This window comes from Zonotrichia leucophrys, chromosome 10, assembly GCF_028769735.1.
Source record: "Zonotrichia leucophrys gambelii isolate GWCS_2022_RI chromosome 10, RI_Zleu_2.0, whole genome shotgun sequence".
Classification (NCBI taxonomy): Eukaryota; Metazoa; Chordata; class Aves; order Passeriformes; family Passerellidae; genus Zonotrichia; species Zonotrichia leucophrys.
Genome location: NC_088180.1, coordinates 4,731,730 through 4,754,518, shown reverse-complemented (window position 1 = coordinate 4,754,518; position 22,789 = coordinate 4,731,730). Strand labels below are relative to the sequence as shown.

At 45.5% G+C, this 22,789-nt stretch overlaps 1 protein-coding gene and 1 long non-coding RNA gene across 2 annotated transcripts in view; both read left to right on the top strand.

Annotated features, from left to right (window-relative positions):
- LOC135452373 (uncharacterized) overlaps nucleotides 1-12,472 on the top strand; it is a 29,416-nt gene extending 16,944 nt beyond the window's left edge. Inside the window, exons 2-3 of the long non-coding RNA XR_010441599.1 lie at nucleotides 7,201-7,303; nucleotides 12,102-12,472. This is a non-coding gene — a long non-coding RNA (uncharacterized LOC135452373). The remainder of the gene's footprint in view (nucleotides 1-7,200; nucleotides 7,304-12,101) is intronic.
- Nucleotides 12,473-15,920: 3,448 nt separating this feature from the next.
- Nucleotides 15,921-22,789, top strand: part of UBE2Q2 (ubiquitin conjugating enzyme E2 Q2) — a 46,776-nt gene continuing 39,907 nt past the window's right edge. Inside the window, exon 1 of the mRNA XM_064722019.1 lies at nucleotides 15,921-16,352. Coding sequence (XP_064578089.1) covers nucleotides 16,167-16,352 — 186 coding nt within the window. The 5' untranslated portion in view covers nucleotides 15,921-16,166. The remainder of the gene's footprint in view (nucleotides 16,353-22,789) is intronic.

The following is a 22,789-nucleotide window of genomic DNA, read 5'->3' as shown; positions in this document are numbered from 1 at the left end:
CCTAAGTTGTGTGCTCAGAGAGGTTCTTTTTTAACTGTTTGCTGGTGTACAACTGATAAGTCTTTAGCATGAGTCTCCCATGTCCACCTCTGTCATTTAGGAGCCCTGTTTCTACAAATAGATGTGTCTACAAGAGTTTCCCTATGGAGGAAGCCAGGGATATTTGTATACTGTTTATGTAAGGTAGCACTGACAAAACCCACTTGAAATAGATGTAGTTATTTATGTCATTGATAGGGTGTTTTCCAAATATTTCTTACCACGTTCTGCAAAAGAAACCGCAGTCAATCAGCAACTAAATCAGTAATGCAAAAGTTAATAGCAAACAAAAGTGAAGAACATTGTAGCAGACTGCCAAGCAGTTGGCTCTGTTCTGAGTGTGACAGATGGGTGGCAGGTACCAAAGCCAACATTGCATGTGCAGAGGAAAACAGAGTCTGTAACACTGCCCCACTTCTCACAGAGCCCCTGAGGATGAGTGGCTCTCTGTGTTTTCAAGAGACCCAAAGCCACCCTGGCAAAGTTACTTGGAGTAGGACTGAGCAGGACCTGCCCTCAGGCAGTGCCATCCCAGTGTCAGATGGCTCAGGAATGACCCAGTGCAGAGCAGGGAGGGCTCCCAGGGCTGCTGGACTTGTTCCTGCAGGGATCTGGGCACCTCCTCACCTGTGTGGCCCTGGAGTTCATGTGCATGACTGAGTGAAGGGCAGGGGTCTGGGGCTAACACTGAGGCCACCTGGATCTCTGTGGATGTGGAGGGCCCAGATGGAGCACAAAGCCACTGGATGTTTGGTCAGTAACTGAAGTAGGTGATGTTGAGGATTCCAGTTTAACAGATAATGTGGATTATTCCTATGGAGTCTTTTTATTTTGAGATTTAGGATATAAGTATATACAAGATAGGAGCATAAGGTTGATCAAGACAGATTTTAACAGTTTCTGGTGTTTCTAGTTGAAAATGGGGTGGGAAAAGTGAAAAAAAAAAGGAAATTAAAAGGGAAAGAAATCATGGATAAATATTGAGCAACACTGCTTCTCAAAACTGAGTTTTTCCCCTGTGAAAATGTGGTAGTTTAATAAGATGGAATAGACTAGCTTTGGAACATTGATCTGAGCATACTTTCCTTTTACACTCATTTGTAACCACTGTCAATGGATCTGCACTGAAAGCTGTTCATCAAACTGTCCTGTGCTGCACTCAGATGGTAAAACTCCATCACAACTCTGGCTATCATATAGAATTAACTCCTGCTTGACTTCAGTCTGAGACAATGTAAATACTGGCGAACAGCTGAAGGCTTTATGAACCTCAGAAAAATATATTTCTTTTCAGAATACAAAGTATGTTACAGATTCTCAGGAACACTAAAATTACCAGAAACATTTAATCCATACTGGAAATACCATGTGGTTTTGCCAAGGCACTCAATAGTAAAATTACCATGACTTAAATTAATAATAACAGTTGTCTAGAAATAGAACACTTTGCTTGAACTTAATAGTTCAGTTTAATTTGAGGAGTATTTTCTGAACTTGCACATCAGCTCAGTAGGAGAAAAAAATAACCATGGCAACATATAAGGAATGTGAATGTCCTTTGAATGTTCTGATCTCCTCTGGATGAACACTGACCCATAGTAGCTCCTGTGTTATCACAAGAATGCTCCAGGTTTACCTGAGTGTCAGTGGTTTCTTGTGTGGAGATATCTGCCAAAGAATGTAGTGTCTGCACAGCCTTCTGAGAAAGAGCCATGATGTCTAAAGAATATTAAGAATTATTTTCTCCCCTTCTGCCTCAAAAGATTTGTAGATGTAGTTTCTTTTTTTTTACTCAAGTTTTACAGATTTTCAGAAAATTTTAGATTTCCAGGGCACACGGGATTTGGAGAGCAGAAATGTTCCTGTAATTAACCAGTTTGATAGCTCTCCATCCATCCCTCCATCCCTGTGTACCGTGGGGTGGGTCTGGCCCCTCCTCTGCTTCCAAGGGCCCTGCCGAGGGTCAGGCTCCCGATGTGCTTCCGAAAGTGTTCCTCTGTCTCCATCTTCTGGTCAGCTCTTCGGCACTGCCCGCAAGTCCTGCTGCACAGAGAGAGTGTGCATTTATCAGCGTGAGAAATGGCCTTCTCTGGCAGTGCCATGACCAGGCCCTTTCCCTCTCGTTCCTGCTGCTTTCCCTGCCTTGTGAAGAACAACCTGTACCTGATGGGGATGGCACTTGGCTGAGTAGGTGTGTGAAGAAAGCTGCTGATTTTAACCACCAAGTCTGCTCACAGACAGGAAAGTCATAAAAAATACTATGTAGATAGGAGCTCTACATGTCCGGGATGGTTTTTCTTAAAGCAGCTCTTCTGCAAAAGGTGACAGATATTAGCAGCAAGGAGTGTAACAAGGTGTGATAGATGGATAATGAGATTAAATGCTCTTGCAATTAAGGGTCAACTATTGTGTGAGTATTAGGAGAAGCTTTAGTGATGTATAGTTATGTTATTGTAGTTTAGATGTCCTCTGTTCTCCCCACAGTTCCCTTTCCCCCTGTATTGCTGCCATCAGACAGCCAGGGCTGTCTAGGACAGGTGAAGGAAGGCTGCACAGGTGTCCCGTGCAAGGCGCAGGTGGAAATGGAAAAGCTTGGGGGTGCTTAGGGGGTGAGGCACAGCAACACCTGAGCTCCAATCCAGGTACAAAGCAGTTTCCACTGATAAATGCACAGAAGAGCTGACTGACAGACTCTGGGAGGGGCCAGGGCTGGCTGATGCCACCCCCAGGGGTATAAAAGACTGAGCATCCATCTTGAAGATGAACTGGCCGTATGGTATGCATGAGGGGCAGTTCCCAGGGCTTCGGCTTTTTCCTAATGTAGTCCTTTGTTGTCTTTTTGTTAAGGTTTAATAAACCTCTTTAAATTTTCCAAGTGAGCAGTTGTCTCTCACAAAGGGAATTGCTGTGAAATTGTTCCCACTGAGGGCCATGGAGCTTCCTGTGCCTCAGCTCTCAGGTGCAGCCTCTTGGATCGGATCAGTGTCCAGAGGAGCAGCTTGAGCTCCTGCGACAGAAAAGCTCAAAGAAGGTGCCCATCCTTGGAGGGTTGCAGATCTTACCTTTGGGGATTGAAGCCCATAACTGGTTAAACCAACAGAAGTAAAACTAAAGATCTCTAAACAATAGAACTAGTTATTGTTTTCTGGGGAGAAAAAATCCAAAACTTCTGGCTCTCCTGCCTTGATAACTATATACTTTTTTCCCATCCTGAAAAGAGCAATGCATTACCCAGCTCGTGTTTATCAAAATGTTAGGCAGAAGTTGATCACTGACTTCTTATGCTCATTTAACCTACATAGACATATATAACTCAATCAGTAGAGATGAAATTGTGTTTCTTCAGCTGATTTTGAAATTGCCATAGACAGGGATAGGCTGATGACTTGTGCTCTTTTGTTATAGAGAGAGAATATATTTTCTACAGATAACTAGGAAATTTGAAATGCATTCACTTTTTTCAACAAGTCAGATGAGTTCTTGGTCCTGCACATCCCCCTGCTGGCTGTTTTACGTGGATTACAATCACATTTTCCTGGAATTTTTATAAGTGTTTTCCTCTTCTGTGTTGTGTGTGAAAAGCCCACACAAACAACAGGGAAAACTGACTGACAGCCTTGGGGAAACAGTGAAACTCTGCAGAATGCTGCCAGGCACACAGAGCAAACTGACTGAAACACCGGGAAAAAAACAATTCTTTTTAGTCTCTAGATGTTATAGTAGGAGCCTAAAGGATTCTAACAGATGTGGGATTTTTGAAACAAGATGGTATCCTCAACACAGATGATGCTGTACTGTGAAAGGTTGAGTGTAAATGCTGCTTCTCACTTCACCATGACTGATGTGGTCCACTGGAAATTTCAAAACATCAGGGGGTGATATAGACTCCAGAAGATCTTTCTCTGGAAGAGGCAGCTATCTTTGGCTCCCTTCCCTGGATGGGAACTCTAAGGTGGAGTTCCACAACTGAAGCAATGTAGAATTCACTGCCTCTGGGCACACCACCCTTTCAAAGTAAGCCTTGTGCTTCTCATGAGCCAAAGCCTTTGTAAGCAACCTCCAAAGGGATTTTAAACCAAACCAGCTGACAAAACGTGGTACCAGGACCAGCAGGAATGGTGGAGGGCTAAGGTGGCCAGAGGCAGAGGCAGCCTGGAGAGCTCAGTGCTGCACCCCTGTTCCAGCTGCTCCCTGCAGCTGTGCCTGGCACATTTGGGGCACCCTGTCTGGGGGCACTGGGATCTGGGGCTGGGTGACCCTCCTTATCTGAAGAAGGCAGAGAGAAGACCTGGGGCCTGAGCTGCAGCCCAGCAGCTGAAGAATTTTCTTATGTAGGTGCCATCCTGGTATGAAGAAAACTTCAGGAACCCAGCTTCAGGTTATGTATTCTCAGCTGAATCCCATATGAGCTGTGTGAGCTGCACAAGTCAAATTAGAAATTCAGACAGATGGGAACCCCTCAAAAAATGTATGCTATTTTGTTTCCTGGAAGGATTTTGACAAGTTGTTTAAAGCTGTGCAGCTTACTACCTATCTCTGCCTGGTCCTTGAGACACAATTCAAAATAAACTCGTTAAAGGTTTTAGTTTCAGCAGGAGAAATGCAGGGTTGCCTCTTTGCATTTCTAGTGGCGACATCAGCAGCAGATAGCAACAAACAGCTGAAAATCTGTTTAGGTCACTGCCTTGCCTCCATAGAGGGATGTATGAATGTGATGACTACTCTGAGTATGAAAACTACCTCTTCTGGCTCCTCTAATGCATGTGCAGCACCAGCCCTAGTGCTTGGTGAGGCTGCTGGCAGCAAACCTTGAGCAGAGACTGGACAGTTGCATTTTGCACTGTGAAGGTCTCATGGAATGCTGCAGGCATCAGGAAGAAGTAATTTTTTTTTTTTTTTTTTTTTTTTTTTTCTTCTGCATAGGTATCCACAGCTGCAAAAAACCCTTTATCTCCCCAATGGGGCAAGTGCATGAAGTATGTGATTCAGAAGAGAGATTGGTGGATGAGTAAGTCTGAAGTTCAAGCGTTTACCTCTCGTAGCAGGTTAACAAAACTTGTAAAAGGCTTTGGCAGTTCAGTCGGGGTTTTTAATTGCAGCCAACAACAAAAGCTCGATGCCCCCTAAAAAAATGTGTGCAGGCTTGTCTTCCCCACAGTCCCTGAAGCAGGGCAGGGAGAGGCTGACCTGAGAGATTTGTTTCTTCTGGACCTGCAGTAAAGTAAGGCATTGAGAGAGATTTTCTGTGGCTCCTGAGAATGTTTCTAATCTACACCAGTGAGCAGGGCAGGAACTTGATGGCTGTACCTGCAGCCACACCCTTGCACAAGGATTCTGTTCTCAGCTGCCCTGGGAGCTGCAGAGCTCGTGGCACCTGCAGCTCAGGGCCTGGGGGCCATGGCACCCACAAGAACAGCAGGACTGGAGCCCCAGCTTGTCTCCAGTGCTGGCTGCAGCGTGGCATGGAGGTGAAATGGGCCCTCCTGGTCACGTTGCTGAGGCTGCTCTGGGAGGGGCTGAATTGGAGTGAGAGCTCCCTGGCTTTGGCTCCTGCCCTGCTGTCCCTCACGGTACATCCTGCTCTGCCAATGTGACTGCACACACAGTCACTCCCTAACCTAGTTCTGTCAGAATGATGCAGGTTAGCTTAGCTATTTTTTTAATATGGGAAAAGTAGCCTCAAGGCCAGGTTCTCTTGCTCAACTTCTATTACAATAATAGCATGCAACATTCATATTGTGCTCTGCTGGAGTGTGTGTGATCAGCTTGTGATTGGACTTAATAGCTCTGTAAATAAAAGAAACACAGAACAAAAAGCATGATAGTCCTCAGAAATCCAGCTGATTCCTGGAAGAGTTAACTCATTTAGAAACCTTTTAGTGGGCCATATTGATTACATGAATGTGTTCAGAGCAGCTGTGGATATTGCAGTAACAATGAACTGAAGCAGTTTATCAGCACATCAATTATTTTACTGGTATAAAAAGGAGCTTTAATTGGACTAATGATGATGGGCTCAGTCTTATGTTGAAGCTATCTGGCTATCACAAAATTATCTCTCAATGAGCTCATTTGTTTTGCAAGGAAGAAGCTCATAATCTCATAGGATGGAAGATGTTTTGGCTATTTATAGTCACTGATTTTATTTGCAGGGGATATCATGACTTCACAAGTGCAGTGGCACTAATCTCCCTGCTAAAGCATTTATCCTAATCTAAAGGGAGCTGTTTGCTACAAAGCCAGCCATGTACTTAAAAGGGCCATTGAACACATTTGAAGCACGGGCAGTGATTTGCCTGTAAAAGCAGCAGGTGAATCGGTATGTCCTGAATGCACAGCAGCCCAGAGCCAGGCTGCTCTGTGACAATGAGGCAGTGAGACAGAGGAGAAGATATTCCTACCCAAAATGGCTGCAGTGCCGAGATGAATTGGGCAACAGCACATGAGCAGCTGAGAACGTGCTGCAGCGTTCTGGCTGCTGGGGACGTGCAGGGATGGGTTTAGGCACTCTCTGTTCAAGAGCAGGCTGCTGTTCTTACACCAAGGACAAGGAGAGAGTTTGCTTTTTCTCAGGTATTTCCTACCCTGTTCCAAACTAGCTAGCCTGAGCTAGCTTTTAGCACTAAGTCATATGGAATTCCTTTTGGCAACTGCTGCCAAGGGATGGAAATGCCTCTCTGGTTATGTTTGCAGAGATCACTGAGGACCATGGAGGTAGCTGGAGTATATCTCCAAGAGATCCAACATGTTCCCTACTGAGACAAATGGAGAATAAGTTAATCAGCAAGCAGGGTGGAAGTGGAGTTTCTGCAGAGCTCAGGGCTGAGGGGAGCAGTGAGCCAGCAGAGATCACTGCTGGGCTGGAGGAGGGCGCCTGTGACCTGCTGGGACCAGGCTTTGGTTAACAATTCCACAGCTCCAGCCTTCAACAGGATGTGGAGCCAAGCCCAGGACAGGCTGGGGTGCAGGAAACCACGTCAGAGCTGTGAAGGGAGGGAGTGTGGGTGCACAGCACCTGCTGCTTTTACCAGGCACTTCATTCCTTGCACTGCTGCTGCAGTATCCTCAGCCACCAGCAAGCCCTGGTTGGGCTGCAGCTGTGCCTGAAAGGACAGTGCAGCCCCAAGTCTGAATTTATTTTTTTCTCCTCGAAATCTGCAGGAATAGAGTGCACTTCGCTCACTTTCTGCCTGGTCTGCTGAGGCCTGCCCTTCCTGTTTATGGGCTCAGTGATTCCACAAAGATGAACAGATTTGTACACAAGGTACGTGCAGGATAAACTGGGACCACATCAGTGGAAAAGGCCAGATGTGTCTTCCTTTAAATCATAATCCTTCATGTAATATCACACTTAGTTGTCATAGAAACCATGGCATCACTAAGACTTGCAGCTCTTGATCCTGCAAAACAGTTGAACATTTGCTTTTAATATAAAGTATGTGCTTAAATTCCAACTATTTCTGTGGCACTGCTTGTATGCCTAGAACAAAGCCTACACTTTTTTTCCTGTGTGAGAGTGACGTGGCCCAGTAAAACCTCCTGCTTTCTTTAGTTAAGCCCAAACAGTATGCATGTTTCACAATCAGAAAAATTACTAGCACAGGAATGGTCTAAAGAGAGTCCAAACAAAACTTTTAAAAAGATGCGTTGGCAATTGAATGCTTGATTAGATCACATCACTGTCTCTTCTTCTGCAGCCTGAAAAAGCATTAGAATAATGCTTTTCACAACTATTTCCAGCACTTAGGACAATGCACAACTCTTAATTCTACTGATTGTGTAAGGAGAATTATTTTCAATGAGTCTAGAACATACAGAAGTTCAATCACAATTTCTAACAGAAACATTCATGCTCCCAAATTAAATAACCTATTTATTGTAGCTGTTCATGAAGCATTTTGAAAACTCAGTTTCTGATTTAAATGTTTATCACTTTGTTTTAATTTTAAGGTATGTTTTAGCATTCAAAGTACTGAGGAAAGTATGAAAGTATCCCTTGTGTCTCCAAGAAAACAACAAGAAAAGTTTGAAGTTCTGGGAGTTTTAAAACATCTTTTAGCTGGGTCTTTGAGCAGGTGTCCATGTTGAATATTTAATTCTGTTGCAAATGAGTTTGAATGATATTTCACTCATTTACAATAACTACAGTATTTCCCCCCATATCTACAAATGAAATGTTTGGGATGCCTTTTCAGGGACTAAATGTTCCCCTGCAGACAGGGCCTCATTCCAGGCTTGCTGGGCTCAATGGGCAGGTTTCCACTGGAGGTCAGAGGTTTCTTTATCAGAATTAGGTGGTTTATAGTTCATATTTGATCTCATGATAGACATTGACCAATTTCAGCACTTGATAACTGGGCCTACCCACATCTGTTACAGCTGTTCTACATAAAGTTATACATTTACATTTGTGCCAAGGAAACCTGTTCTATAGAACTTCAGTAGGTCGAGGTGGTAGTAACTCCACAGTAAATTCAGTGTATTTGTAATGCTTCCTATCAGCAGAAATAAAAAAGCAGCAATATCCCAAAGGCATCAGCTTTTGTGGAAATTAAAGCAGAAGGTTAATAAAAGAGGCTGAGTCAGAACTCTCTTCCAATTCAGGAGATGTTTGTGGACAAATCTTCCTGCTATTTACTGAGCTCCACCAGCTGGTAAATGACTGTGTGTTTCTAAAAGCCCTTCTTGTCAAAAGTTTAAATTTTGTGAATGGAAAAAGGGTTTAGAAATGTTCCTGACTAATCTCTTTGCCTGGAGAAGAAGGTATCAGCATTTGTATGACTACAAAGGTAAATTGATGAGCATGCTGTTGATTCTGCTGATTTCAGAGTACCTGGACCAAAAGAATCTCATCCATAGAAGCATTTTATGAAATAGCATGATTCACATCAAAAACTGAGCAAGAATTCTTAATAAGTAAGTTCCTCCCGCCGGGCCAGTCCCGAACCCCTGGGCCGGGCCGGGGAGCGCCCGCGGGGCCCTCAGGGAACCGCCCGCCAGGGGGCGCCGTGCGAGCGCAGCACGGCCGTGAGGGGAGAGCCCGGGACAGAGGGACTCAGGGACAGAGGGACACCAGGACAGAAGGATACTGGGCCATGGGGACACCGGGACATGGGGCAGCTCCTGGACACACCCGGGATACCGGAAGCGGGCACAGCGGGACCCGGCAGGGGCAGTGCCCCACGCCCGGTGCTGCCCCACACTCCGCTTGCTCCAGCCCCCCTCGGCAATGGAAAACCGCAGCCTTTTCCCTTGGCCTTCCCTGCCGTGCTCTCCTTGGGCCGTCCTTGGGCCACTTTGGTGGCCACTCTTGGCAGCTCTTTTGCCCTATGGCATTGCATCCTCCAGGCAGCAATCCTTCCAGGGTCTCTTATGTCAGAGTGGCAGGAATCTTTGGGACAACATTCAGCTCATGTTTTCCTCTTCCTGGCTTAATTTAACTTTCCTTGCTTCTTCTCTGCATCAGAACGAAATAATCCCTTACACAGTGCTCTCAGCCTGCAGATTTGGGGAGCCAGAGCATAAAGGCAGGCCTGTGCTACAACTCTCTGTACGTTTGGTTACGTGATACAACCATGTGCTAATGAAAGGAGGGGATGATAAAGGTCCTTTAGCTCCTTCCCTCCATCCCTGTTCCTCTCTCCCCATCCCTGTGGGAAAACAGTGTATTTCTATTTGACAATTCCTTAGTTAAAACTGTTTATATGAGACTGGTTCTTCAAGCCAGATAAATCTTCAGATAGTGGACAAGTTAAGACTCTTGTCTAGAAAAAAAAAAAATACCTTGGTGAGTACATTGCCATACTACATTCTTGCAGGTGTCACACAGATGTTGCTCTGAGGTTGCTCAGCTGTGCCTGGAGCTAAAGTGAGTGCAAGCCAGGGCTAGGATTGGGGTGTGTAAAGGAGTGTCCTAATGGACATTGGCTGCATTAGAGAATCTAGCTCTGGAGTTTAATGCTATTAGAAATCACATCAGAAATCTGTCCTCCAAGTCCCACACTCTGCTGTGGTTTTTGATAATTTTCTGCCAAGATCACAGTTGCAGTGTTCTAGGTAAAGACCACAATAGAATGTACCAAGCAGAGTAAATTCTGAAACCAGAGACAGCATCTGCTCTGCCTCCCTGAGCCAAACCAGGCTGTAACTGTGGGTGGAAATATGGAGAATCCTCTGGAAAGTAACAAGTGCGGAGGCATGGGAAGGAACTGGGAAGGTGTGTGTGGGGTGTTATAGAACGGGCCCAAGTGAGATCCGGTGTGATGGTGGTATAAAAATGCAGTCTACAGGAGAGCAGGAATCACTATGTTTGTGGCTTTATAGATCAAGGACATGATTTTTAAAATTGATTTTTCTGCACCTGTTGGAATTATTTTCTTGTCCTCATTGCTATTCAAATGTCTCTCTGTCATCTGATAATTTCATCAATTTCAGTCTCTTCTAAATCACACTGAAAATCTTGATCTGAACTCTAACACAGCACTACCATGATCCACGTTAAACACATTAAGTACCTTTTCCTGCTCAGTTATTTGCTATTTTTATTCCTTATTCACAATTCTTAAGCCAGTTCTCAAATTATGTGGGTGCTGTTATGTCAAAAGAGATGTGAATTAGTTATATTCAGAATTCTGTGATTCAGTCTTCCAAATGTTGGCTTAAAGCCAAGTATGTTGGTTCTGTTACTTTCCTTTTACTCACTGATGTTGTAAATCTGTATGAAGTTCCCTTCCTTGTAAACTCCAGGGCACATATAACTGTTTGAATCTGTTATCCTTCACTTATTTCACTACCTTTTTTATTTTTTTGGGGAGGGGGGAGTTGGTTGGTTGGTTTTGTGCTGTTGTTGTTGGGTATTTTTTGGGGTTTTGGGTTGTGTTTTGTTTTTTTTTTTTTTTACAGTGTTGTATCTACCAAACTCAATTTTGTCCATATCACATTTTAAATTTAGCAGATGCAGATTATGTAAAAATACTGGGGTTTGGTAGACCTTGACTTGTGGCCTGTGGACACTTGTGATTTCCAAATCAGGAAATGGTTGAAAAGCACTGGTTTGGCTCCCCAGTCTGTTCTTCCCCACATATCAAATGAGGCTGCATCCTGTCACACCTGGTTTGGTGTGGCAAATGCATGTGATCTGTCTTTTCCATGCTAGGCGATGTAGTTGCAGAATCTGGAGCAATAACTATCACCTGCCCTGTTCACCTCAGTGTCTGCCAACTCAGGTGCCCTGTGCTGATATTTTAAATGTAGACAAAGTTAACTTCCTATCAGAATAAGAAATCAAAATGGGCATGGAGGGGCTGAGTATTCAGCTGTGGCTATGGTTGCATCTCAGCCCTAGAGCACTTGAACTGGGGGTCTGGCTGTTCCCTTGCCTCCCAATCCAGGCAGAAATGTATTTAGCAGGACTGAGCCTGGCATCCAACCTCTGCTCCTGAACACCCCTTTTAGGCTCTGAGAGGGCAAGGGAAGATGAGTTTGCTGAGCCCTGCAAGGCTTCTGAGCCTGTGGATCCCAAGGAAAGGGTGCTCTGCTCTGAACAGTTCCGTGGAACTACTTCTTCCCTCACCCAGCTGAGTTTGGAAAAATGATGCCACATTTTCCTTTTTTCTCTAGCTTGTTTATTTATTTTATCAAATGGAATGCCTCAGATATGGCTGTATGGCTCCTTATTGCTTTCAGAGATGTGTTTTTAATCTGTTTTCAGGAAGCTGTGTGAGCCATTAAGGAGAGAAGTAGGTGTGTTCTCTCACTGTATGCACAAGGAGTTTGGTTTCTGATGTGTATACAAAGAGGATTTTAATCCTCATCTGCAACATTGCAAGACTGTGATTGGCATGGCTTGGCTTTCCTGGGGCACCTTTCTTCTAATAAATGAACTCCACAACTTACATAAACAAGAACATATCACTGACCTTGCTTTGCAGACACCATCCAGATTTTGACAGTTCAGAAATATTCACTGTTCAGCCATGGATGTAAGTACAGCCTGAACTACACAAAAATCCACAAACAGTACTGTGATCTCCACCAACAGGCTATTGCTGTTTCCTGTACAGGGCTACAAACACTCCTCAGTGGATGAGACAAAACTCTCCAAAGAAGGGACCTAAATGACTTCATTGCTGACCACCACAGGGATGGACTCAGAAGAACTGGAATTGAAAACTACTCTGACCATCCTGGGTGAAGTCATGCAACTTGGTTTTTTTTTTAAATGTTAAATTCATGGCCAATGGCCATGGTATTTGAGTGCCTGCAGACATCTCTTTGACACCTATTACTGAACATCTGGGCAACAGTATCCCTCTCTGTCCCAAGCTGCTCTAGGATAGATTGGTTTTGAAATGCCATTCCTGAACTGTTAGAAGGGAAATTGGTGTCTGAGGGCCTAAGCAATCCCTCACCCACTGTACATGATGCTTCTTGAAACTGGCCATTTAATCAGCTTTCATGCACTGATGTTTTTTTCCCAATGCTTTGAAGGTGAGTTCATTATTGAAGCAATGACACTGGTGCTGTGAGCTCAGAATGATGTGAAAGCCTGGCTTTGGCAAGCAGGACAGCTTGACTTGTATCTTGGTAAAGCAGGATCCTCTTGACTCTTTCTGCCTTTGTCCAAGGTTTCAGGTAAGGTCCCTCTCTTGTCCTCTCTATGGGTGTCAGGTATTATTTGTCTTTTCTAGTCTCAGGTTCTGCTGCTATCTGTGAAAAAGTTCAAGAGTCTACCTGGGAATCAACTATTATCAAACTGCATCATCCATCAGTAAAATCAATTTACACTTCCTCCCATCTCATTAACTTTATCTTTTACTTTCTCTGTCTGCTGAGGTTCAGGGATACAAAAGATCTGGGCCTTCCCTATTTCTGAAATGGCAGTTCCTTTTTGGTGCCTGACATTTCTTTTGGGAAAGTGACATCAGAATTAAACAGAAAGACCCCTTTCTAAGTGCTAGGCTGTAAATGAGAGAAGTGAGATCAAAAAACAAAACTATAAACTACTCTCAGAGAAGCAAATCAGTCCTCTGCTAGGTACACTCAACTGAATGTACAGGAGCTTCATTCAGGGGTGAAACTGGAAATACAGCAGACCTGGAAAAGGCATTCACAGGAAGAAAAGGACTAACACAAAGTGAAATTCATCTGTGCTCTGGAGTATCCTTTCTTTAGACAGACAACTATTGCTTTCATCAAAACCCATTCATCCTATATTTTACTTCATTTCCTTCTTAATGGCTCATTCTGAGCTCTTCTTTCCTTCAGTTCCCTTTGTCCCTTGCTGCTGGCCTTCTGTCCTGCCAGGGACATGCCTATCTGATCTGCTGGAAACAGGGCTGGCAGTAAATGCTGAGGGGAAAGACAACTTTGGTCTAAACTGTCTCCTTGTTCCACCCAAGAATGCAGTGAGGAATCTGCTGGGTTTTTTCTGAAAGTTTCAGTTGAAGATTCTTACAAAATTTCCTATATTTAAATAGAAAGGAGGAAAAAGAAACAAAGGTTATGAAGGTATATTATCTTCAAAACAGGGTTTTGGCCAAAGTTCAGCCCCTGGGAGAGGTAACCTAGCTGTGTGATACAGAAAGGTAATTGTGATGTTGAAGATGCAAGTTAGAAAACAATGGTGCTTACAGGCAATATAGATCAAGGAACTTAAGAGCAACTGTACTACTGGAATCTGATAGAATGCTCCTGGGGGCTGTACCAAGATTCATGACCTTTATTAACCTGAGATGTCAGGTCCTGCCCTGTGTACAATCATTTTGGTCTTTGGGAAACTCTGGGCTTTCCTGAATCACCTTATGACCAACATGAGATTCATGTCAATGTCCCATGGCAAGTCCTGAAAAAGAAACAGGATGAGTCACACATGTCTAACAGCTCTTCACACCTCTGAAGCAGCCTCTGAATTCCAGAAGAGGAGACAGCCCCAATGTGTTCTCAAGGTCTTACCACAGAAACTAATTCAGCTTGCACAATGCCTACTAAATACTGAGAAAGGCAGGAGAATTCAGAGGAGTGGTGGCTGTGCAGCTGCATGCTACTTCTTGAGGCCTGCAACAAAAAGGCAGATTGAGTGAGCTGGGGAAAGTTCTAGAGCAGGTTTGCAGAACACACTTGGCAATTAAACAATTTGTTTGGCCTGCCAGGTGCCCAGAACACAGTGTGGCAGGGTGTCCTCCCAGCCAGCACATCCACACATCCCAGCTGTGCAGCTGCCAGAAAAAGTGTGCTGTCACACTCAGTGGAGAGGGAAGGTAGGTGAGGAGACAAGGAGGATGGAAGAGCAGAGGGAGTGATAGAGGCAGGTCTGGTAGGGTATGACAGAAGGTGCAGTTTGAACTTGCTAAGCCTACTCACCTAACTGCTGCAGTGAGGCATTCCAGGCCAGAATCCTATTGTACAAGGGAAATTGGGCTGAGTCACCAAATTCATTCCTCTGCTGTTTCATGCATCACACCATGCAATGCCTGACAAAGTCTGCTTTGTTTGGTTTTGTCTCTGGGGTTCCCATAGGGAGGCTCTTCCAGGTCCTCCCTTTCTAATAGGTATAGTCATTTTCTGCTGCTTATTTATAGCTAGTTTGTCCCTGTACTGAAACCATCCCTTATCTCTCCAAGTTCTTTGCCCTGCCTGTTGGTGCATTGACACACAACAGTTGTGTCCACTCTGGCTTCACTTTGCAGGCTGTACAGTCTAAGCAATACCTCAGCCTGTCTAGAGGAGCTGAATTGCACTCTTCCATATGACAGCTAAAAAATCCTGTGGACTTTCTGGTATCTTTCATTCAGAGTATTTAACCAGTGTCGATCCTTCCTGAGTCCTTTTGTAGCAAAGCATGTTCTTTGCAGCTCTCTTTGCTGGAAGGGTAGGAATCTCAAGCCCACAAATCAGTCAGACTTCCATATGCTTGGAGCTGGGCATGTGCGTAACTGTTTTTCTGGATCAAGATTAGAGTTCTCACCACTTGACAAGATTCAGCTTGTGGTTTGTGAAGTGCTGCCAGTTTGTCTGGAATTAAAGATCTATAAAAAAAGGCAATTCCCTGTTTCAGGTTTATGTGTGCACCTGGTTGGGAAACATGAAGGACACAGCGCAACAACATTGCTTGTATCACACTTCTCACCACGTGAGAGCCACTCCATGTTCCCAAAGAGCTGACAACTATCTCTATGCAAAATCGAGGGGAAGGGACAGATAAAGGTGCAGAGATGGTATTTCCAGTGTCAGGAAGGGGCAGCACCCCTTGATCTCTGAATGTAGCAAGTATTCACTTCACCACCGATGCTTTTCATGCATCGTGATGCTTTTTCTGGGGATAGAAATGTTGTACAAACAATTATAGGGGAGCTTAAATGGAGTAGTAGCAATTTTTCTTGGCCTCTGTATTGCTGATTTCCAGCCTGCAGTGACTGACAGCAGATTTTATGGGTATGGATCCGCCAGAAACGTCAGGACAGGAATTCCTGGCTTAAGTCGAGTGACCCCCGAGGAGTACTGAAGGACTGACGGGACTCTGAGATGACAAGTGCAAACCCCAATGCTGCAGATTTTTCTCAGCAAAACAGAAGTGCGGTGAGGAAGCAATACCGCGTGCCCTTCCGCTGGGCTGAGCGGTGGGAGAGGGGAGCAGCAGGGCTGAGCGGTCCCTGCGGTTCGGCACAGGGGCCGGAGGGCTGCGAGCCGGGGGCAGGAGGCAGTGCCCGGGCAGAGCCGGGGCGGGCGGGCAGCGGAGCAGGTGCCGCGGGTCAACCCTGCCGGGCCAGGGGAGCCGGGCGGCGGCCCCGGGGGAGGAGCGGGGCGCGGGCCGGCCCCGGTGCGCGTGTCCCGGGCGCGGGGCCGGGCTAGAGGGAGGAGGGCAGGGCGAGGGCGGGGCGGTTAGCGCGGCTGGCCCGGCCCGCCGGGGAGGAAGGAAGGGAAGGGGAGCGGGCTGCGCTGTTGCCCTTTTAAGCGAGCGAGCGGGCGCCGGAGGCCGGTACAAAGGGAGCTCCGCCGTGCCCCGCCGGCTGGGGCTGCCCCGGCCCCGCCATCTTCCGCCCCGCAGGCGCGGCCGGGGCCAGGGTCGGGCCGGCTGAGTCGGAGGGAGGCGGCGGCAGCGCAGGCCCGGGCCCGGAGATGAGGCCAGGATGTCGGTGTCAGGGCTCAAGGCCGAGCTGAAGTTCCTCGAGTCCATCTTCGACAAGGACCACGAGCGCTTTCGCATCGTCTCCTGGAAGCTGGACGAGCTCCACTGCCAGTTTGTGCTCCTGCCGCCGCCGCCGGGCTCCAGCCCGCAGCCGCCGCCGCCGCTCACCATCCACTGCAACATCACGGTGCGGGGGCCGCGCGGGGCGGGGAGGGCCGGGCACGGCCCGCCCTCGCCATTGTCCGCGGGGCGCGGGGAGGGGGCGCAGCCCCGCCGGGGTGACTCAGCACGGGGGGGCCGCTCCTCAGGGGCTCCGGGCGCCCTCCCCGCTGCCACCATAACAAAAGTTACAGGGGCGGGCGGCCTCGGCCTCTCCTCGTGCGCGGCGGGGGCTCCTCCGGGGGACCCGGGCACGGGGGAAGGACGCGGGCCGGGGCCGCCACCGCCGCCGCTTTGGGGCCGGGAGCCGCGAGCCGGAACAAAGGGCGGCCGGGCCCGGGGCAGCGGGCACAGAGCTCCGGGGCGGCGGCGGGGGGAGCAGAGGGGCCCCGCTGCCCGGCCCGGCCCTGCGGCGGCTCGCGGGTCGCCGGTAGCGCCGTGCGCGGGGCCCGAGCGGGCGGCGGGCGGGCGCTTTACCGAGTGCGCCACACGGCCGCGGCCTGGGGCGGGCCCGGCCTCCCCCGCGGGGCAGCCCCAGGCGGCCGCAGCCACGGAAACTTGTCGGTGTCGCCGTCGTGGCGGGGGTAAGGCCGAGCCCCCGCTCTGCCGCCGAAGGGCCGCTTTATCATAACGGGGCGTTTAAACTTGTCAGGGCTGCGAGCAGCTGTGTCCGAGCTGAGGGTCTGCTGCCTGCCGAGGGCTTTGACGGTTCTCCGTTCTGTGGGTTTTATTTCCCCTTAAATTCGTTTGGCTTAATATTTCTTATATGAGTGGAAGAGAAGCTGAATAAAACGTTCAGTGCTGTGTGACGTGGTAACAATCCTCTGGTTCTTTAGAAGTTTAAGGCCTAAACTTGGAGGGATCTGAATATGTTGGCATCTGTGACTCATGTACAGGAAAGTGCTGGAGGTTCATTTCTGTTGGGTTGGTTGCAGTTCTAGGTGAATTTACACGTCTTATCAAGATTCAGCTGAACAGTGACATATGGAAACACTTCGGGTGAAAACAGCACGTTTGTGTTTAAGGAAGACAAATTCTACTGCCTTTTTTTGTCTTTGTATGAAAGTTTTAAACACCGTGGTGGTCAAAACATTAGTGTAAATGCAAATATTGTAGTACTGAAAGATGAAAATGTGTGTGCAAACCAGGCAAGTCTAATAATAATCATGACCAGATTGTTACTTGCCATAAAGTAACTTTTTTAAATTAAAGGCGAATTGTTAAGTGGATCTTTCAGTTTTCACAGTTAACTGTTAGGAAAAGTTGCTTCTGTGGTCATGGGACAGGTCTTTGTTTTACTGAGTACTTGTAAGAAATTCTGGGGTTTTATGGTAAAATAAACAAGAAGCGTTGGTGTTCTTGTTTCCAGACATGACCCATCAGATGATGAATTGTGTGACTTCCTAGAAATATTTTTTATTCAGTAGAGAGTGTTCCATTGCAGAGAAATTTGGCTTTTTATTTCCACATAACGTGATCTACTTCATGAGTCTCACTCTAAACAATAAAATGAAAGGTCTGATGATTGTGCACCCTTGGTTGCCAGTTGAATTTGATGAGTTATTTCTTCTTTGTTAAGTTACAGCTACCAGGTAAGCCAGCAGTAAGACCTGAAGTTGTTGTGCTCAGGGTTTGTACTGTGGTGTTTATCTATTTCTGAGACTGCTTTCATTGCAATTACTTCTAATAGTAATTCTTACTGCAAAGAAATAACCCACCTTAGCTGTAGGCCTTTGGTTGAGGTGAGCAGGCAAGAAACCACTTAGATCACTGTTGTCATGTTTGTGTTAATGAGGAAACAGTGTCTGCAATCTGCTGTTACAGTCACTTGTCCCAAAGGTCTCTCACATGCCATTAGACTTGTGGCATATGAAGTTGCAAAAAGAACAGGAAAAGTGCTCTTTGAAACCTCAGAGCTGAGACTTCTGCTTTGATGAAAGGCTGTGTCTGAGCTTCTTGAAAGTTCTGTTTACAGTTGTCTGTGAGCAGCTTGGTGCTTTCTGATGTTGACTAATTTCTTGCTTTTCAAGGCAGGTGGCTGCTTTCCCCATCTGTTAAAAATAATGGTGTGGGACAACCTGAGATACAGACGTGGCTCCCTTGAAACAAATGGGCAGCAGGTGATAGAGCCAAGAAGAGGAAGCTCATCTCTGGGCTTCCATCCTAGTTCTTTGACATACATTTAGAATTCTCAAGTGTCACAAAAGTGATTTTTTTTTCTCCCCCTTCCCACTGAATGGAGTCCCTTGGCCCTTACTCCTGATTGCCTCCAGATGTTTTTGTGGGTACAGTAAACTAGGAGAGCCTAAATCTTTTTTTGTTGTGCTTCAGTGGCTCTGCAGGTACTGAGGGAACTAGGACTTCAAATAGCAGTAGTAGCATGCAAAGACTGGTGAGGCTATAAAGTTGTTGGTAAACATGTTTTTTTTGGGGGGGAGGCTCTCTACATCAGAAGCTGCTGTCTTAACATTTTGGATTTGCAGAACAAATATGCAATTTTAACTGTTTGCTTCTTTAACCTCCATGATACTGATCCAGCCAGGGTATTTCCTTTACTCAGCAAAAGCACCCAGTGGGTTTGTCTGGGTGTTCAGGGATCCTGTTAAGGGGGAAGAGTAAGCACAGAGCTCAATCACCACTTCTTCTCTTTGTGGTTCTGTTGGCATATCTCAATAGTTTCTGTAAAATGACAGCTGTCCAACAGTGAGTAGAGGTGCTGAGCTTATGGGATGGAGAAATATCTGGTAGGGAAGGAAGCTTTCAGTAGCTAAAAAGTGATCTGATAACTAAGTTGGCTCTGAAATTCTCAACAAATCTTTTTTCCTCTCCAGCCTAGAGGGAAGAGGAAATATTCCTCTGGAGATGTGAGGGAGCATATGTGCTTAGGAACTGTGTAGGTCTCCACAGGTTTTCTAGACTAAAATTCTGAGTTTGAGAAGTCTGCCACTGGCATTTCTCACTGAGATGATTTGTTAATTGTCTCCAGTATAAGTGTGTAGAACTGTCAAAGTTCTGTATTGGCTATAGCATCTCAGGGACACTGTACCTCTGACTCTGAACACTGCTAGAAATTAAAGCAAGGTACATTTTACTTGATAGCTCCTCTGTTTATAAAGTGGCAGCCAAACTTTGTCCAGGTCTGTCCTTTACTATTTCTGGTAGTGACCTGTATTAGAGCTTACATGGTTAATCTGATTATTTTAAAGGAGGCACTTAAGGGTGGAGTCATCCCTGTCAGAAATATTGCTGCTTATTCCTGAGAACTGTCTAATTATTGAACTTGTTCAGGCTGTGTACTTTCACATTCCCATTTTGTTATGCCAACAGCAGTGTCTCCATTTGAGGTTTTATTTCTGTTTTCCTCAGGTTTCCATTTTAGTTAACAGCACTATTCCAGTTGATCAAGTTCAATACACCTTGTCCTGTTCCTCATGTGTTTTGAAATAGTATCAAGCCTATGGCCTTACTTAGAGGAGGGTGTTTGTTGATCATGACTTTAGGTAAGTGTCCTTCAGTACAATCTCTGGCTTCAGTTTGGTGCCTTATCAGACTTAGGTCATGGAATTGCAAAGGGTGTATTAGAATTATTCCACACTGAAGTTTGGATTGCTGTAAAACATTTTGTATTTTTTGTCATCTCTTCAAAGAGAAACTGGATATTAATATCTCTCCACCTATATGCAAAATTCCTGTTGAAATTCTGTATCCTCAAGTGACCCTTGCAGGTAGAATGGGGGTTTGTGCCAATTCCATGTGGGAGCAGGTTTGCCCTAAACGGATCCAGGGCTGTCATGTGCAGGGATATCCTTCATACTTGAGCAGTTCAGTTCAGGTGATGTGGCTGACTCAGTAAACTCCTGCCTCTCTGTGGGAAAGAAGCATCTTCTGCTTCTGCTGAAAAATACCCTGCTGCTAAATCAGAGTTAGAAGCTGCTATGAAAGACTTGAAAAGGTTGCTGCCTACAGATAACTGCAATTGATGGGAGAAGACTTTATTTTCCCTTAAAACCAGAATGGATGAAAAGATATTACCTGTGAAGCTTTTGACAAGTTGGGCGTATAACAGAGAGTGAGGGTATTGGAACCTGGGACAGTTCTTCAAAGATGTAGGATTTTCATATTGAATCCCTCCTAGCTAGTGCCTAGACAGCTGGTAACCTTTTTAACAGGTTATTTATTTGTACACAGAACTAACCACATAATGAAGGAGGCATTCTGTTCCAACCATGGATTTTTATTTTTGTACATAATTAGGCATTCTGTAGTGAGGTTGAGACCTTTGTCTCGCAGCATGTGGATGTCAGGACTGTATAAAAGCATACATGGCTTTATCTTGATAACATGTACTTTTTAGCTAGGGTTAGATATGCTTGCTGATTTTTAAAAAGGCACTCATGCAACTGTTATCAACCATAACATGCAATAGAAATTGAGCAGGCTTAGTATTGTTTTATTTAGTAGACCAAAATTAAGCTAACAAAAAAAAAAATTAAAAGAGTAGTGAGGGGTTTAGTTTCTCCTTTTATGTCAAAACTGTAATTGAAAAAAGAATATCGAAAAAAGGAGTAGGAGGAATCTTTTGTGTCTGCAAGACAAGACCTTTCTGATGCCACAGTCTGGTTATGTGATGTGTGAAAGGTTGTAACCAGTACTTCAGGACTTAAAAGATGTTTCTGTCTTCCCTACAAGGTATGAAGTGCTTCTAAAATAGCCTAGAAAGCCATAGTGGTGGGCTTCAAAATGCTGGCGTGTGTTTAGGTCTTAATGCACAGTAAGTTGTGCTGTTTTCCAATGGGTTGCTCATGAGTTGATGACAGTAACCTCAGAACTGGGATTGTTGTGGTCCTTGAAAGAGCTCTCTGTGCACTTTGATAATTAAAAGAAGTTTTGTAGAAAGAATTACATTCTTTTCACTCAACATCCTTCCTCCTGTGAGCTGTTCAGGAGGTTTTGTCTGTTGGTGCCTTGTTGATATCCTCAACATGTACTGAAAATTGGAATTTTTAGTAAGAACCAAGTGTGATGGTAATAGTGCTGTTTCTTGCAGACCAACAGAGGCTGTGTGCCTTGTGGCTGAAATTCAGTTTGCTGCATTAAGGACCTGGCTGGCGTGTAAAAATTCTTATGTTGATCTGGAATGTTTGCCAGTCTGGTTTAGCTGCACAAACATCAGTCCTGTCACAGGAGGGGCACAGCCCTGAGTGGGAGCACCCAGCAGTGCTGGCAGAGCCCGGGGTGGCGCCTGGGCCTGGCCTCTCCTGGGTGCAGTGCCTGGGGTGGCACCAGTGCCTCTGCTCTTACACTGACAGCTGGACCAGACTTAACTGCAAGGTGTTTGTTTACTTGAAAAATCTGGAGACTGCAAGATGCAAAGATAGAGACACTTCTCTAAATAGTGTTATTATTAGACAAGAAAAAGAGGAGGTGAAATTTCTTGATGGGAACAAATGTTTGTAGAAGTTGATTAACAGAAATTATTGTTATTTTAGTTATGCCTCAGTGTGGACTACTGTTCAGTACTGTCAGGTTGTTTGCCCTTATGTTGTTTGCCTGAATTCTTGTCAGGAGTATTAGGGTTTTTCTTTTTTTCCTTTAAATGGTAATATCCCTTTTTAAGAGACATGATAATTGATGATTTAGTATGTGTTCTACTGTGTTTCTTCAGCTACAACCTATGTAGGAGAAGCAAAAATGACCTTTCACCAGCTCCTAGAAGGCAACTGGAAAATCAAATGACTGATTAAAATGGGATGATGCTATTTAGCATTTAGCTCTTCCATCAGTCTGCCTGTGTGCAGGACACTTGAAGCTAATATGATCACAGTAGTTCTGAGTTGATCTCTGGTGGAATCCAGCACACCAGTATGTCTTATTTATGTCTTGTGTCCAGCTGGAATCTCTAAGCATGGTATAAAAATAATGACCTTACATGTGGAGATTTTTTTCTTTATCTCTTGCTTACAAGACATCTTGGTGTATTAAGTGCTGTAAACAGCTAATACATGATTTCTGAAGATTTAGTATGAACTGTATTCTCCTTTCTCTCAGACCTTACAATCTTTTGTCCCCTTGCAGCAAAGGAATTCACTACATTTGGAGATCCTGCAGTAGCTTCTTCAGTGTGTATTCAGGGGAGCAGGAGCATAAGCCCTGTTAGAACTTGTATAGTGGCATTAGAAAAAAATCAAAGCGTTCCTGAGCAGTGGTGTTCAAGATACCACAGGCTTCCTTGAATTTTTGAAGTAGGAAATAACTGTGGTAAGAGTTGTGGTATTGAACTTATTAATGGTAAATGCTGGTTGAACTCCGTGGTACTGAAATTTTGCATGTGGGGGACAAAGTTCCATCCAAGTGGCTGCAGTCTGTGGCTCAGCAGCATCAGGGCAGCTCTGTGCATGTTAGTGTGAGAGGAGAGCTGGGGAGGCTGCTGAGTGGCAGCTGGAATGCTCTCAGGGGTAAGGGGCA